At 38.5% G+C, this 13,888-nt stretch overlaps 1 protein-coding gene across 1 annotated transcript in view; it reads left to right on the forward strand.

The window, feature by feature from the left end:
• Window positions 1–13,888, forward strand: part of LOC100394174 (phospholipid-transporting ATPase ABCA3-like) — a 46,314-nt gene that overhangs the window by 26,263 nt on the left and 6,163 nt on the right. The window contains exons 4-8 of the mRNA XM_078346846.1: window positions 1,879–2,004; window positions 2,236–2,430; window positions 10,387–10,574; window positions 11,221–11,391; window positions 11,804–11,985. Coding sequence (XP_078202972.1) covers window positions 1,879–2,004; window positions 2,236–2,430; window positions 10,387–10,574; window positions 11,221–11,391; window positions 11,804–11,985 — 862 coding nt within the window. The remainder of the gene's footprint in view (window positions 1–1,878; window positions 2,005–2,235; window positions 2,431–10,386; window positions 10,575–11,220; window positions 11,392–11,803; window positions 11,986–13,888) is intronic.

Consider the following 13,888-nt stretch of genomic DNA (forward strand, 5'->3'; position numbering starts at 1 on the left):
TTCAGGGTTGAATGTCCAGTGGAGGACAGTAGTCTCTGGTCTTCTTGGCTTGCCTCTCCAAGCATGAAACCTTTTCGCTATGAATGAGCCAGGGTCCAGTCCCCAGTATAGCACCTCATGCCCAAGGTATTCTCCACCTTATGAGTAGGGGCTGAGTGGAAGAAGGGAGACCCAAAGCCATAGCTGTACTTACCCAAAACTTAGCCTCTGCAACAGGTTGCTAGGAGTGGGATGAGAAATGCTAATCCTCTTCCCCTTACAGAAATATACCTTAGCACTTGATTGGAAGCTGGGGGGAAAGGGAGTCCAATATTTTGGGCTGAACCTGCCTAGAGTAATGTTCTGCCACACTGGCCTGTGGGGAGGAAAGGGGGTTGTGCCATGATTCAAATGTCACTGGATTTCACTGTTCTTAATAAGTCTAATAGGTTTTCTTGAATAAATGTTTCTTCATTTGTTGTATGCCCTTAGGATCTGCTCTGGGTTGAATGTGTTTCCCACATTTCATGAGTTGGAAACTGAATCCCCATTGTGGCTGTATTGAAAGGTGGGACATTTAAGAGGTGATTGGATCCTGAGGGCTCTGCTCTCATGAATGGATTAATCTATTGATTAATGGATTGATGAGTTAACATGCAGGTGGAACTCATAGCTTTATAAGAAGGGGAAAGCAACCTGATCAAGAATGTTAGTATGAGATTAAGTATGTCAGCTCTCTCACCAAGTGATATTCTTTGCTGCTTCAGGACTCTGTAGAAAGCCCCCACCAGGAGTAAGCCCTCACCAGATGCTGAACCATGCGCTTGGACTACCCAGTCTCCATAATTGCAACAAACAAATTGCCTTTCTTTATATAAATTACCCAGTTTCCAGTACTTTGTTATAAGCAACAGAAAATGGCTAAGGCAGGATCATAACTAAATGCTTTAAGTGGTTATATTTTAAAACAACGTTCATCAGTTTCACTGGGGTACAGGTTCACAGACCTGTTACGCTGCTATTCTGGAAGTTTCAAAGTTACTCCATATCAAGTCTTACTGATTTTTTCTCTCTCCTTCATAAAAAAGAGCCCTTATTCTATATGTTGAACATTCTGTCGTTGTAACAAATCATATTAATTTGATCTCAATGTGGCTTCAGTTTTCCATGAGGTGTCTGATTCACCTCATGAAAAAACAAGTTATATAATCCTGATTTCTTAATCTATAGAAAACAAAAATCAATGTGTTCTGAAATAATTGGAAAAAATGTCTTGAAAATGATGCCAAATTTCTGTTCTAACATGTTTGGATCAGTTTTCTGAAACTACTTGGTCTAGTCAAGGTGACTGTTCTCATCCTGCTAATAAAGAGCATTAATATCTGTAACATTTATCTTAAAGACATAGGCCATGGGGTCCAGTGAGTTTCTTAGGAAAAATCCTTTTAAATCTTGCTGAATTTCTTAACTCCCATTCCCTTCAAAAAGTATTTATCATTACAAACTCATTACTGTATGTTTAAAAGCATTTTACTCTCTTGAGATAATTTTCTTCTTAAGGATCCAGGTGATAAAATTGTTTTTCTGTTTTAAATGCTTTAAGTTGTCTTTCAAAATATTAAAGCACACATTGTTTCATATTCTCTCAACTATGTGAGTGCCTTTTTCCTCTCCCTAGTGAATTTCTTTCTTTCCCCAGTGAATTATTTACTACTCACCACTTATTAAATTGTACGTGAGAGCTGAAGTGATATTCATGAAGTCTCTCAGAAATGGCTCAAACTTTCTGTTTTAACATCTTTTTAATATGATCCCCCACTTTAGCTTTCATGAAGCCACCCAGTCTAAAACATATGCATAAAGGGCATCTGCCTCTATAATTTTTGTTTGAAAATACAGGATATAGTGGCCAAGGAATTATCTGGGCAATCAGAAGATGAAGCTGTACAAAACAAAAGAAAGAGAATCCTGGAGCAGCCTCAGGAGTTGCTGAATTCCACAGTACTTATTAAAGAACTCATAAAGGTAATATAATTCAATGGCTAACCTACACTGGCTTCATTTCTACTTAAGAGCGTGCTATTGGTGCCAAGGGCTCTCTGTGGTTCTTTGGGCTCTATATATATTCTCCCAGTAGAACAGAAGAGTTATCATGAAACTGTCTGAAGTAGTGATCCATGGGGGTCTGAGAGATTACTGATTGTATTTTGCCCGTAAGTATTCTTTACTGAATTGTGTTTCCTGGATCTTTTTAAGATATATTTTAAGTCTCTGGCCATTCTGGCTGTAAAAAATATCTCTCTTGCAATCCAAAACGGGGAGTGCTTTGGATTGCTTGGATATAATGGAGCTGGAAAAACAACTACTTTCCAAATTTTGACTGGGGAAGAGAGTCCTACTTCTGGAGATGTGTTCATTGATGGCTTTAGCATCACAAAAGATATCCTACAGGTAAGAAGCATAATGAATGACTCAGGTTCAGGTAACAGGTAGATGGCTAGGGAGGGGAGATGGGAAATATGGATGGTATGTATTAATATTTATATTGTTGATGCAGTCAATGGATTCTGGAGAGGGAAACCAACTTGTGAATAGTGAGTGAAGCAGTAAGAACAGAATCTAAAATAAGAGTGTCTTTTATGTTTTTTGAAACTATTAAAGTAAAAGGCAAGTTCTTTCAATGTTAGAGCTAACATACGCCAGACAAGGTACTGTAAGGGTGTAAGGATGGCAAGGCTGGGCAGAAGGAGAAGATAACCTGCAATTCAGTTTCACCTGAGACCTTGCTCCATCTTACTGGGAGCTCTGCGGCAAGATGGCCTTTCACAAATCCCCCAACTGAAGCAAGGTTGCTAGCCTTTGTATCTCTATATCTGCCAGTCATTGGAAGAGAAGATGTAACCTTGGAAAGAAGCTAAGTGTGGGGAGAATTTCAAGAATAAGGGAATTATCAAATGTATCAAATGCCAGGAAGACTAAGGCAAGGTAAAGCCTGGATAGTGTACATTGGTTTTAGTAAGTAGAACTTCACTGATGAGGTTGGCAAGAACAATTGTACTAGTGTTAAGTGGGTAGGGGTAACAAGAGCCTGAAATAGTGTAATTCTTTTCTCCTCACTTAATCACATCAGCCACTATCACCATGGAACAGCAAGAGGGGGTTGGGAGAGCATTCTGTGGGATAGACTAGTCCCAGTAGTCTAGTTTATTAGTCTGTTCTCATCATGCTAATAAAGACATACCTGAGACTGGATAATTTATAAATAAAAGAGATTTAATTGACTCACAGTTCCACATGGCTGGGGAGGCCTCACAGTCACAGCAAAAGGCAAATGAGGAGCAAAGCCATGTCTCACATGGCGACCGGCAAGAAAGCGTATGCAGGGGAATTCCCATTTATAAAACCATCAGATCTCGTGAGACTTATTCACTATCACAAGAACAGCTTGGGAAAGGCCTGCCCCCATGATTCAATTACCTCCCACCAGATCCCTTCCATGACAAGTGGGAATTATGGGACTACAATTCAAGATGAGATTTGGGTGGAGACACAGCCAAAGAATATCATCTGGTAACCAGAAGTGAAGCTAAAAATGTGGGTTATACTTTGAAGAAGATTCACTGTGAGGCAAAATGAAGAATGAAAATTCATCCAGATTTTTGATAAGGACTGAAAATATTTCATAGGTTAAATAACTCAAGCACATTTATACTAGAAGGGGAGAAGTTAAAGAAGCAGAGGAAGGAGTGATACATGATGGCAGGAGGTGATCTGTTCCTTCCAGGTGGTCCTTGCAAAAAAGTCAGGGACCATGAGGTCTCCCCATCTTTGTTCATACCGTTTATCCCTTCCTGAACATGAAGGTGGCATAAAACAGTCCAGTCTCCTGACTGTGCATAATGGAGAAAAAGATTAAGTGAATTTAGTACCAAGGAGCAAAAGCTAAATTGAGAATTAAAAAGATAGTTCATATAAAATGTCATATTTAAAAAGAGAACAGGCATATGGGCAAAATATCAGCCTTTTACAAGGACTGATTTAAAGTTCGGTAAATCTGAGGGAACTCTTTCAAGCCTCAGAAAATTTCTCCAAGTCTACTATTCTAAAATAATTCTCATATTTTATGTAATAGATGGTAATATTTTCATTTATTCAGGCCTTAAAAAACTTTTACATTTTCTATTGTGATAAAAGAACATAATATAAAATTTATTATATTAAGCATTGCTGAGTGTACAGTTCAGTGGCATTAAGTACATTTACATTATTTTATGCCCATCACCACTCTTCATCTTCAGAACTTTTCCTTAACCTAAATTAAATATCCGTACTCATTAAACAACTCCCCTTCCCTCTATTAACTCCTTAGTGACTACTCTTCTACTTTCCGTCTCTATGAATTTGACTATACTAGGTACCTCATGTAAGTAGAATCATATAATGTTTCCTTTTATATCTGATATGCTTTACCTAGCACAGTACCTTCAAGGTTCACCTATGTATTCGAATTTCATTCAGTTTGGCTGGGTGCAGTGCCTCACGCCTGTAATACCAGCACTTTAGGAGGCCAAAGTGGGCGGATCACTTGAGGTCAGGTGTTCAAGACTAGCCTGGCCAGTGTGCTGAAACCCCATCTCTACTAAAAATGCAAAAATTAGCCAGGCATGGTGGTGCATGCTTGCAATCCCAACTACTCGGGAGGCTGAGGCAGAGGAATTGCTTGAACTGAGGATGCAGAAGTTGCAGTATGCCAAGATTGCACCATTGCACTCCAGCCTGAGCAACAATTGTAAAACTCCATCTCAAAAAAAAATGCATTAGTTTTAAGGCTGAATAATATTCCCTTGTATGAGTATACAACATTTGATTCATCCATTCATCCATTTATGGGCATTTGGGTTGTTTGTTCCTTTTGGCTCTTGCAAATAATGCAGCTATAAACACTGGTATACAAATATCTGTTTGAGCCCCTGCCTTTGATTATTTGGGATATGTACCTATAGGTGGAATGCAGAATCATATAGTAATTCTATGATTCTTTTCATAAGAACTTCTATACTGTATTCCACAGTAGGTGTATCATTTTACATTCCCACCAGCAACGTGCAAGAGTTCTAATTTATCCATATAATCACTAACATTTCTTCATTTTTGTTTTAATAGTAGCCATCCTGATGAGTGGGAGGTGGTATCTCATTATAGTTTTGATTTGCATTTCCCTAACAATTAGTGATGTTGGGCATTTTTTTCATGTGCATATTGGCCATTTGTATACCTTCTTTGGAGAAGTGCCTATATTAATCATTTGCATGACTTTAAATTGGGTTGTTTGGTTTTTGTTGCTGTTGAGTTAGAGGAATCCTTTACATATTCTGGATATTCATACAAGATTTGTAAATATTTTTTCCCATTCTGTGGGTTACCTTTTCTGGTGTCCTCTGGTGCACAAATGTTTTAATTTGAAGTTCAGTTTATCTAATTTTTCTTTTGTTGTCTGTGATTTTGGTGTCTTATCCACAAAATCTTGTGAATTCGATGTCATGAAGTTATTCCTCATTTTTTTCCTAATAGTTTTATAGTTTAATTCATATTTTAGGTCTTAGATCCATTTTGAGTTTATTATGGTATGTGGTGTAAGATAATGATCCAACATCAATCTTATTCATTTGAACATCCAGTTTTCTCAATGCCATTTGTTGAAAAGACTGTCCTTTGCCTATTGAATGGTATTGGCACCAATGTGTGATTCAGTTGATCATTTCCTGAAAATTTGTTTCTGGGTCACTGTTTTACTAATCTATATGTCTGTATTTTTATTACTGAAACTTTTCAGTAAGTTTTGAATGTATAAAATATGAGTCCTCCAATTTCATCTTTCCTTTTCAAAAGATTGTTTTGGCCATTTGGGTTCCTGAAGGTTCGATATGAATTTTAGGATGCACTTTTTTTTAAATTGCATTTTAGGTTTTGGGGTACATGTGCAGAACATGCAAGATAGTTGCATAGGTACACACATGGCAGTGTGATTTGCTGTCATCCTCCCCTTCACCCACATCTGGCATTTCTCCCCATGCTATCCCTCCCCAACTCTTCCCCCCCTGCTATCCCTCCCCTATTCCCCCCAATAGACCCCAGTGTGTAGTGCTCCCCTCCCTCTGTCCATGTGTTCTCACTGTTCATCACCCACCTATGAGTGAGACCATGCGGTATTTCATTTTCTGTTCTTGTGTCAGTTTGCTGAGAATGATGTTCTCCAGATTCATCCATGTCCCTACAAACGACACGAACTCATCATTTTTGATTGCTGCATAACATTCCATGGTGCATATGTGCCACATTTTCCCAGTCCAGTCTATCATCGATGGGCATTTGGGTTTGTTCCAGGTCTTTACTATTGTAAACAGTGCTGCAATGAACATTCATGTGCATGTGTCCTTATAGTAGCATGATTTATAGTCCTTTGGATATATACCCAGTAATGGGATTGCTGGGTCAAATGAAATTTCTATTTCTAGGTCCTTGAGGAATCGCCACACTGTCTTCCACAATGGTTGAACTAATTTACACTCCTACAAACAGTGTAAAAGTGTTCCTATTTCTCCACATCCTCTCCAGCATCTGCTGTCTCCAGATTTTCTAATGATCACCATTCTAACTGGCGTGAGATGGTATCTCAATGTAGTTTTGATTTGCATTTGTCTAATGACCAGTGATGATGAGCATTTTTTCGTGTTTGTTGGCCTCATATATGTCTTCTTTTGTAAAGTGTCTGTTCATATCCTTTGCCTATTTTTGAATGGGCTTGTTTGTTTTTTCCTTGTAAATCTGTTTGAGTTCTTTGTAAATTCTGGATATCAGCCCTTTGTCAGATGGGTAAACTGCAAACATTTTTTCCCATTCTGTTGGTTGCCGATTCACTCTAGTGACTGTTTGTTTTGCCGTGCAGAAGCTGTGGAGTTTGATTAGGTCCCATTTGTCTCTTTTGGCTTTTGTTGCCAATGCTTTTGGTGTTTTGTTCATGAAGTCCTTGTCTACTCCTATGTCCTGGATGGTTTTGCCTAGATTTCCTTCTAGGATTTTTATGGTGCCAGGTCTTATGTTTAAGTCTTTAATCCATCTGGAGTTAATTTTAGTGTAAGGTGTCAGGAAGGGGTCCAGTTTCTGCTTTCTGCACATGGCTAGCCAGTTTTCCCGACACCATTTATTAAACAGGGAATCCTTTCCCCATTGCTTGTTTTTGTCAGGTTTATCAAAGATTGTATGGTTGTAGATATGTTATGTTGCCTCCAATGCCTCTGTTCTGTTCCATTGGTCTATATCTCTGTTTTTGTACCAGTACCATGCTGTTTTGATTACTGTAGCCTTGTAGTATAGTTTGAAGTTCGGTAGTGTGATGCCTCCTGCTGTGTTCTTTTTGCTTAGAATTGACTTGGCTATGTGGGCTCTCTTTTGGTTCTATATGAAGTTTAAGGTGGTTTTTTCCAGTTCTGTGAAGAAGGTCATTGGTAGCACTTTTCTACTTCTGCAGAAAAAAAAAATTGTCAGGATTTTGATAGAAATTGCACTGAATCTATAGATTATTTGTAACAGTAATAGTAGTTCTCTCAATCCATGAACATGGGATGTATTCCTATTTCTTTATGTCTTCTTTAATTTTTCAGCAATTTTTATAATTTTCAGTGTCCAAGACTTTTAACTTATTGGTTAAGACTATTCCTATGCATTTTATTCTTTTTGATGCTATATAAATTAAATTGGTTCTTTTTAATTTCCTTTGGGTGGTTTTATTGTTAGTGTGTAGAAATGTAACTAATTTTTAAAATATATATATATATCAATCTATTAAACATATTTCCCTATACCTTATACAATATGAATGGAATAGATGAATAAAAATTCAATAAAAATTAAGAAGAGGAAAATAAATCCAAAGAAGCGATAAGTCCATAGAAAAACTCACTTTGATTAGCTTGGAAAATGCCACAACATTACCACTAAGCTTCTTAGAATCCGTATTGACTATGAGATCTGACTTCATATCAAATACAGCTATCTCTTCTAAATAGAAGTCAGGGTCCAAGCAACCTGGCTGAGTCAATCTTCAGGCATATAAAACTGGATCATGGTTATAATTTGCTAGGATGCTGCCTTTTTTGTCATTGTTGTTGTATTGTCTTTCTCTGCCTGGAGGAAAAAAATGGGGTGGTTGCTAGGTTGCTATAGTGGTTATAGTAGAGTCAAGAGACAAGAAATTACTTGGTCTCCAGCACCATTTAGATATGGTAGTATAGGGAAAAAGAACTGCTAGTCAGGGCTATGATGATTACATAGAAGGCCATATTGGTGCCCAGACTAGTTCAAATCTATGTATATCATTCAACTTTGTGCTTGATATTTGGTGGCAGAGACATGCTGAGCAGCAACTATGGCTCATGAGATACTGGCAGATCTAATTTTAAATGCAGGGGTGTCACTGCTTGTTTAATTAGAAGTGGCAAGGTCTGCCAGAATCAATGGAAATCTGACATACGTCCAGAAATCACACAGCTGGTTTCCATGTTTATTTTTGTTTCTTTGTTTTTTAATGTAAGCATTTGTAGCTTGCATGGCCCCCCATTTCCCCCTGTTTTCTATCTTTGTCCTGACTGAGGAAACAGAGTGCCTTGACCAACCTGAGTTGCTGCTCAGGATCAGCTTTATGCCTTCCCCTACAGGCTTGGACCCAAGCCAGAGCCTGGAAGCTACCAAGGAACATTCCAAGACACTGATAAAGTTGTTTAAGTTGTTGCCCAAAACTGAAAGGTCAAGCATCTTGCTAAACACATAGAAAGTAGCCCTGGCCCTGAGCCAAATTATTTAAACACTCGTTCAGACTCTGTAAACCAACTCCCTCTTTATAGCCATACCCAGGTAGAGCATCTTCTTTCTTAATATCTGTCACAAGGACATCCACAACTCTTGTATGTGAATTTTCCTAATAAATGTTTTGGATTGCTGTCAAGTACTTCTTTCTTTGGAATCCCAGTTGGCCCCACCTCAGGGTGACTTAGGGCAGTCCATTGTAAGAACTCGTCCGCCACCACTTTTGGGGCAATGCTGACCATTTTCTCCAAGGACAGAGCACAGGTATAAATTTCCCCTTGAATACTGCTTTTGCTGGGTCCATGAGTTTTTATGTAGTGTTTTGTTTTCACTCACCTCTAATCATTTTCTAAATTCTCTTATGATTTCTTCATTTAGCCATTGGTTATTTAAGAGTATGTAAATCTGCAAATTTGTGAATTTTCCAGGTTTTCGTTTCTTAACGATACCTAAATTTTTTTGTTTCCTTTTACAATTTTCTACCTCCTTATTGATACTTCCATTTTGTTTGTACATCATTTTCTTGACTACCTCTACATCTTCCTTCAGTTTTTAAAGCATCGTTAAGACATAAAGTATTTTTCTAGTGTATCTGCCCTCGGGTCTTTTTCAGTAGTGGTTTTCATTCATTTTTTTCCTTTGGTGGGTCATACTTTCCTGTTTCTTTGTATGCTTTTTAGTTTTATTAAAAACTCTAATAAAGTGGTAATTCTGGAAATTATATTCTCCTCATTCTCCTAGGTGTGTTGTTGTTTGTTACTTTTTATTGTTTTTGTTTTTTGGATTGTTGTAGGCTGTCTCTGTGCTTAGGATCAGCCTGGGGTGAGAAACTAAGTTCTTCTCAGGCATTTTCTAAGTCTGTCTTTCCCTGAGCATGTGTGGTTACTTTCTAAATTTATTTATACATGCAGTTGTGTTTTAAAGCTCCTGTCACTTCAAACAGAAGGGCAGGGGCTTGTGCCATGCCAGGAGTTTAGGGGGCATGAATAGTTTGGAAACACTGTAAATTAATTAGTAATTTACTTTAATTTAAATTGATAGCCTTTTCTCTGGATCTTAGGCTATGCACCTCAATGCACATCAACAGAAGGGTTTGACTAATTGGTGAAGCAACACTTATTGCAGTCTCTGGTTTAAGGATGAGTGCAAAAAGGCTTTGCTTCTGGTTCAGCTTTACTCTGGAACAAGATGTACATATGGCTCTACAGATTAAACAAAGCTAAAACATCATGGTGGCCGTGCTTCTTGGAGTTTCTGATTAATAAGAGCATTTCATATTCTAATACTCCTCCAAATTGAGTGGCTCTAGAATTTATTTCTAACTTCTTTATCCCCAAGATCATTAAAACTGAATTAGGGAAGCTATTATCCCAAAGTCCTACAATAGGTCTGACAGCTGTAATTTTGTAGCCCTTTACTCAAAAAAAAATCTCGATGGGACTCTTAGAAGCAGGGCTTGGAGGACTGCAGGTTTGCTATCTCATCAATGGATGCATAGTGGGATAGAAGACTTGGGTCTTTACTCAAGGCAATTTTTGTTATTAGGTGAGGTCAAGAATTGGCTATTGTCCTCAGTTTGATGCCTTGCTGGAATATATGACTGCTCAGGAAATAATGGTTATGTATGCCAGAATATGGGGAGTCTCTGAGCCCCAGATTGGGCTATATGTGAACAAATGGTTGAATTCACTGGACCTGGAGTCTCATGCTGACAAGCTTATCTGCACCTACAGGTGAGTCACTATGCTACTGCTCTTTTTTGTTGATGCTGCTAATATCGAGGTCCTTCCTTTTGTCCTTGCTGTTTGAAATGAAGCTTATAGCTCCACCTAAACTCCTCTTCCCACATTACCTACTTGTGAAACTATCTAGTGTTTTGCTAGGCTTCAGATGCCAGTAATAAGGCAAATCAATACAGTTCCACATCTTACCTTTGCAGAGATGAAACTCAGAGTCTTGGTTCTAGTTGAACTGTATCTCTGAACCTCAAAAAAAATTAAAAGAGTGTCTCCTCTTCCTAGTGTCCCTATAGTTCTTTGCCTACCAAGTAAGGAGGAATGTAGGCCCTTTGAATTATACGTGATTTATGTGCCTTGAAAACCTTACCACTCTAAGAATTTGTAAGTAAATGCCACTGATAATGCTGCCAAAATTAATTACATAAAATCACTCCTCTATATCTCAAAATGAATTGATACACTTGTCTGTAATTGGGCCTGATACCTAATCAAAGTCACATCTAATCAGTACTGTGGATGTTCAGGTTAAATGTTTGCTGGGACTCTCAGCATTTGGAAAATTTGTACTAACTCTCGTATACATAAGGATATGTATAGCCATTTCTTCTCCCACTTTTTCTCTCCTTCTTTGGCCATGAAGTGGAGGAAACAAACGCAGGCTGAGTACTGCTATTGACCTAATGGGAAGGCCTTCAGTCATCTTCCTGGATGAGCCATCAACTGGCATGGACCCAGTAGCCCGACGCCTGCTCTGGAACACGGTGACAAAGACACGTGAAAGTGGAAAAGCCATCGTTATAACCTCCCACAGGTGTGGCTCATCAGAAGGGTTGGTAGACGGTTAGCAAGAATTTTAGTGGCTATAAGAGGGAATTGTTTAGGCCTGGTGGATAATATTGTACAGTAAACTTGCCTAAGTATGTTAGCTCCTCATTAGGAATTAGGATTCGTGCTAATCCTAATAAATCAAATAGCTAAAAATCCTCAAGTTAAAAAATAGTGAGGAAAAGACAGGACTTCAGAAGATGTGCTGTTTGAAAATAGGGCACTCTATTATTTTTCATTTGAAAAAGTCCCACTTACCAGCTATGAGCTTTATAATTGGAAAAATACAACTTTCAAATGAAAATAGGGTCACAAAATTCTGGCTCTGATTGAATGCCCTCCTAAAGAGAATTTTTTATTTTTACCCTTAAAACGTTCTGCCCTTTTTGTTTTGCAAGTATGGAGGAATGTGATGCCCTCTGTACCAGTCTTGCCATCATGGTGCAGGGGAAGTTTATGTGCCTGGGCAGCCCTCAGCATCTCAAGAACACGTTTGGCAACATTTACATCCTGAAGGTCAAGTTCAAGACTGAAGCTAAATTAGAGGATTTTAAATGTTATGTCACAACAAGGTTTCCAGGTAAATTAAGTTGTGCTACCTTTGTCAGAAATGTATTAAATCGGCCAGGCGCAGTAGTTCATGCCTGTAATCTCAGCGCTTTGGGAGACGAAGGCGGGCAGACCACTTGAGCTCAGGAGTTCGAGAATTGTGTTAAATCATATTTGTTGTTCTCACCATCGACATGATTTATGTCTTCGGTACCCGTTTCCTGTGAGTTATTGATATGTATTGATTTTCTATAATGTTCCTTTGTCAATGTTTGATACTATGTCTCTTGTGCCAGATTATGCTAAGTTTTACAAAAAAACAGAGGTTCTCACAAGCTCTTACATCACCTAACAAGGCAGTTTTATAGTTGTGCTGTCCATATAAATTATGTAGGCGCAGTAGCTCATGCCTGTAATTCCAGCAACTTGGGAGACTGAGGCCAGAGAATTGCTTGAGCCCCAGGGTTTAAGGCTGCAGTGAGCTATGATTGTGCCATTGCACTCCAGCCTAGGTGACAGAGCAAGACCCCATCTCTAAAATAATAATAATAAATAAAAATAAAAATTAATTAGATATCTAAAGTCATATTTTTCACATAATTCTCAATTATTTTCACAGATTATTTGTGCAAAATTTTAAAGTTTTTTTCCTTCACACTAAGCATGTAACTTCATGCTTTTGTTGTCTCAGCTAGGATATGGTATTGGAATGCAAATAAGAACTGGTGTTTCTCTCCTTTCAAGAGTAGTTTGGTTTCTGAGTGCTGTTTCTTCATGCTAGATTCAGTAAGCACCTCTCTGCCTACATGGACGAGTGCAAAACAGAGCACCCATTTTTATCTGTCTCTTATCTCTCTTTCCTTAACTTAAAGCATAGGCAATGGCAACGCTTTTAATAATTCTGGTTTTTCATCTTAGTTTCCACTCTGGTAGGCTGAGAAAAATATCACAGAAGTTCCTGTTGTGTGTTAGGCTAAAAGGTTGAAAGTTTGTCTCCGAGGCAATGGAAAATAGCAAAACTGATTACACAGTAAGAATGAAAATCAGGGCCAGGCACAGTGGCTAATGCCTGTAATCCCAGCCCTTTGAGAGGCTGAGGTGGTTGGATCACCTGAGGTCAGGAGTTCAAGACCAGCCCGGCCAACATGATGAAAACCCATATCCATGAAAAGTACAAAAATTAGCTGGGCATGGTGGTGCATATCTGTGGTCCCAGCTACTCAGGAGGCTGAGGCAAGAGAATTGTTTGAACCCTGGTGGCAGAGGTTGCAGTGAGCAGAGGTCATGCTGTTGCACTAAAGCCTGGGTAACAGCGAAAGACCCTGTCAAAAAAGGAGGATAGGAAGGAGAGGAAGGGAAGGAAGGAGAGGAGGGGAAGGAAGGAGGGAAGGGAAGGAAGGAGGGAAGGAAGGAGGGAAGAAAGGAAGGAGGGAGAGGAAGGAAGGAGAAGGAGGAAGGAAGGAAGGAGAGGTGGAGAAGAAGGAAGGAAGGAGGAAAGGAAGGAAGGAAGGAAAAAAAATCAGAAAATAGATATGAAATGGATGGTCAAGCACAAGTGGAGAACGAGCTGTGTGGAAAAATAATCACATTGCTGTTGGCCATAGTTTTATGATGTGCCCATCACACATGCAGATGGATATATCTATTAAGAAGTTGAATACTCACTTATGCATTCATGTGACAAATATTTTTGAGGACTTATTGTGTCAGAGGTTCTATTCGATGTGGTCAATAAATCACTTTGAGAAAGCTCTGCACACTTCAAGATAATACAGAAAAACAATTCAACAAAATCGGGTAAACAATAAATGACCCAGGCTAGTAACTTCATATAGAAATTGAAATTACTTTAAAAAAAATCAAACTGATATCATGGATATGTAATATACAGTGAATAAAATGAAAAATGAAGTAGAAAGTATTAACAACAGAAT

This window comes from Callithrix jacchus, chromosome 12 (genome assembly GCF_049354715.1).
Source record: "Callithrix jacchus isolate 240 chromosome 12, calJac240_pri, whole genome shotgun sequence".
Taxonomy (NCBI): Eukaryota; Metazoa; Chordata; class Mammalia; order Primates; family Cebidae; genus Callithrix; species Callithrix jacchus.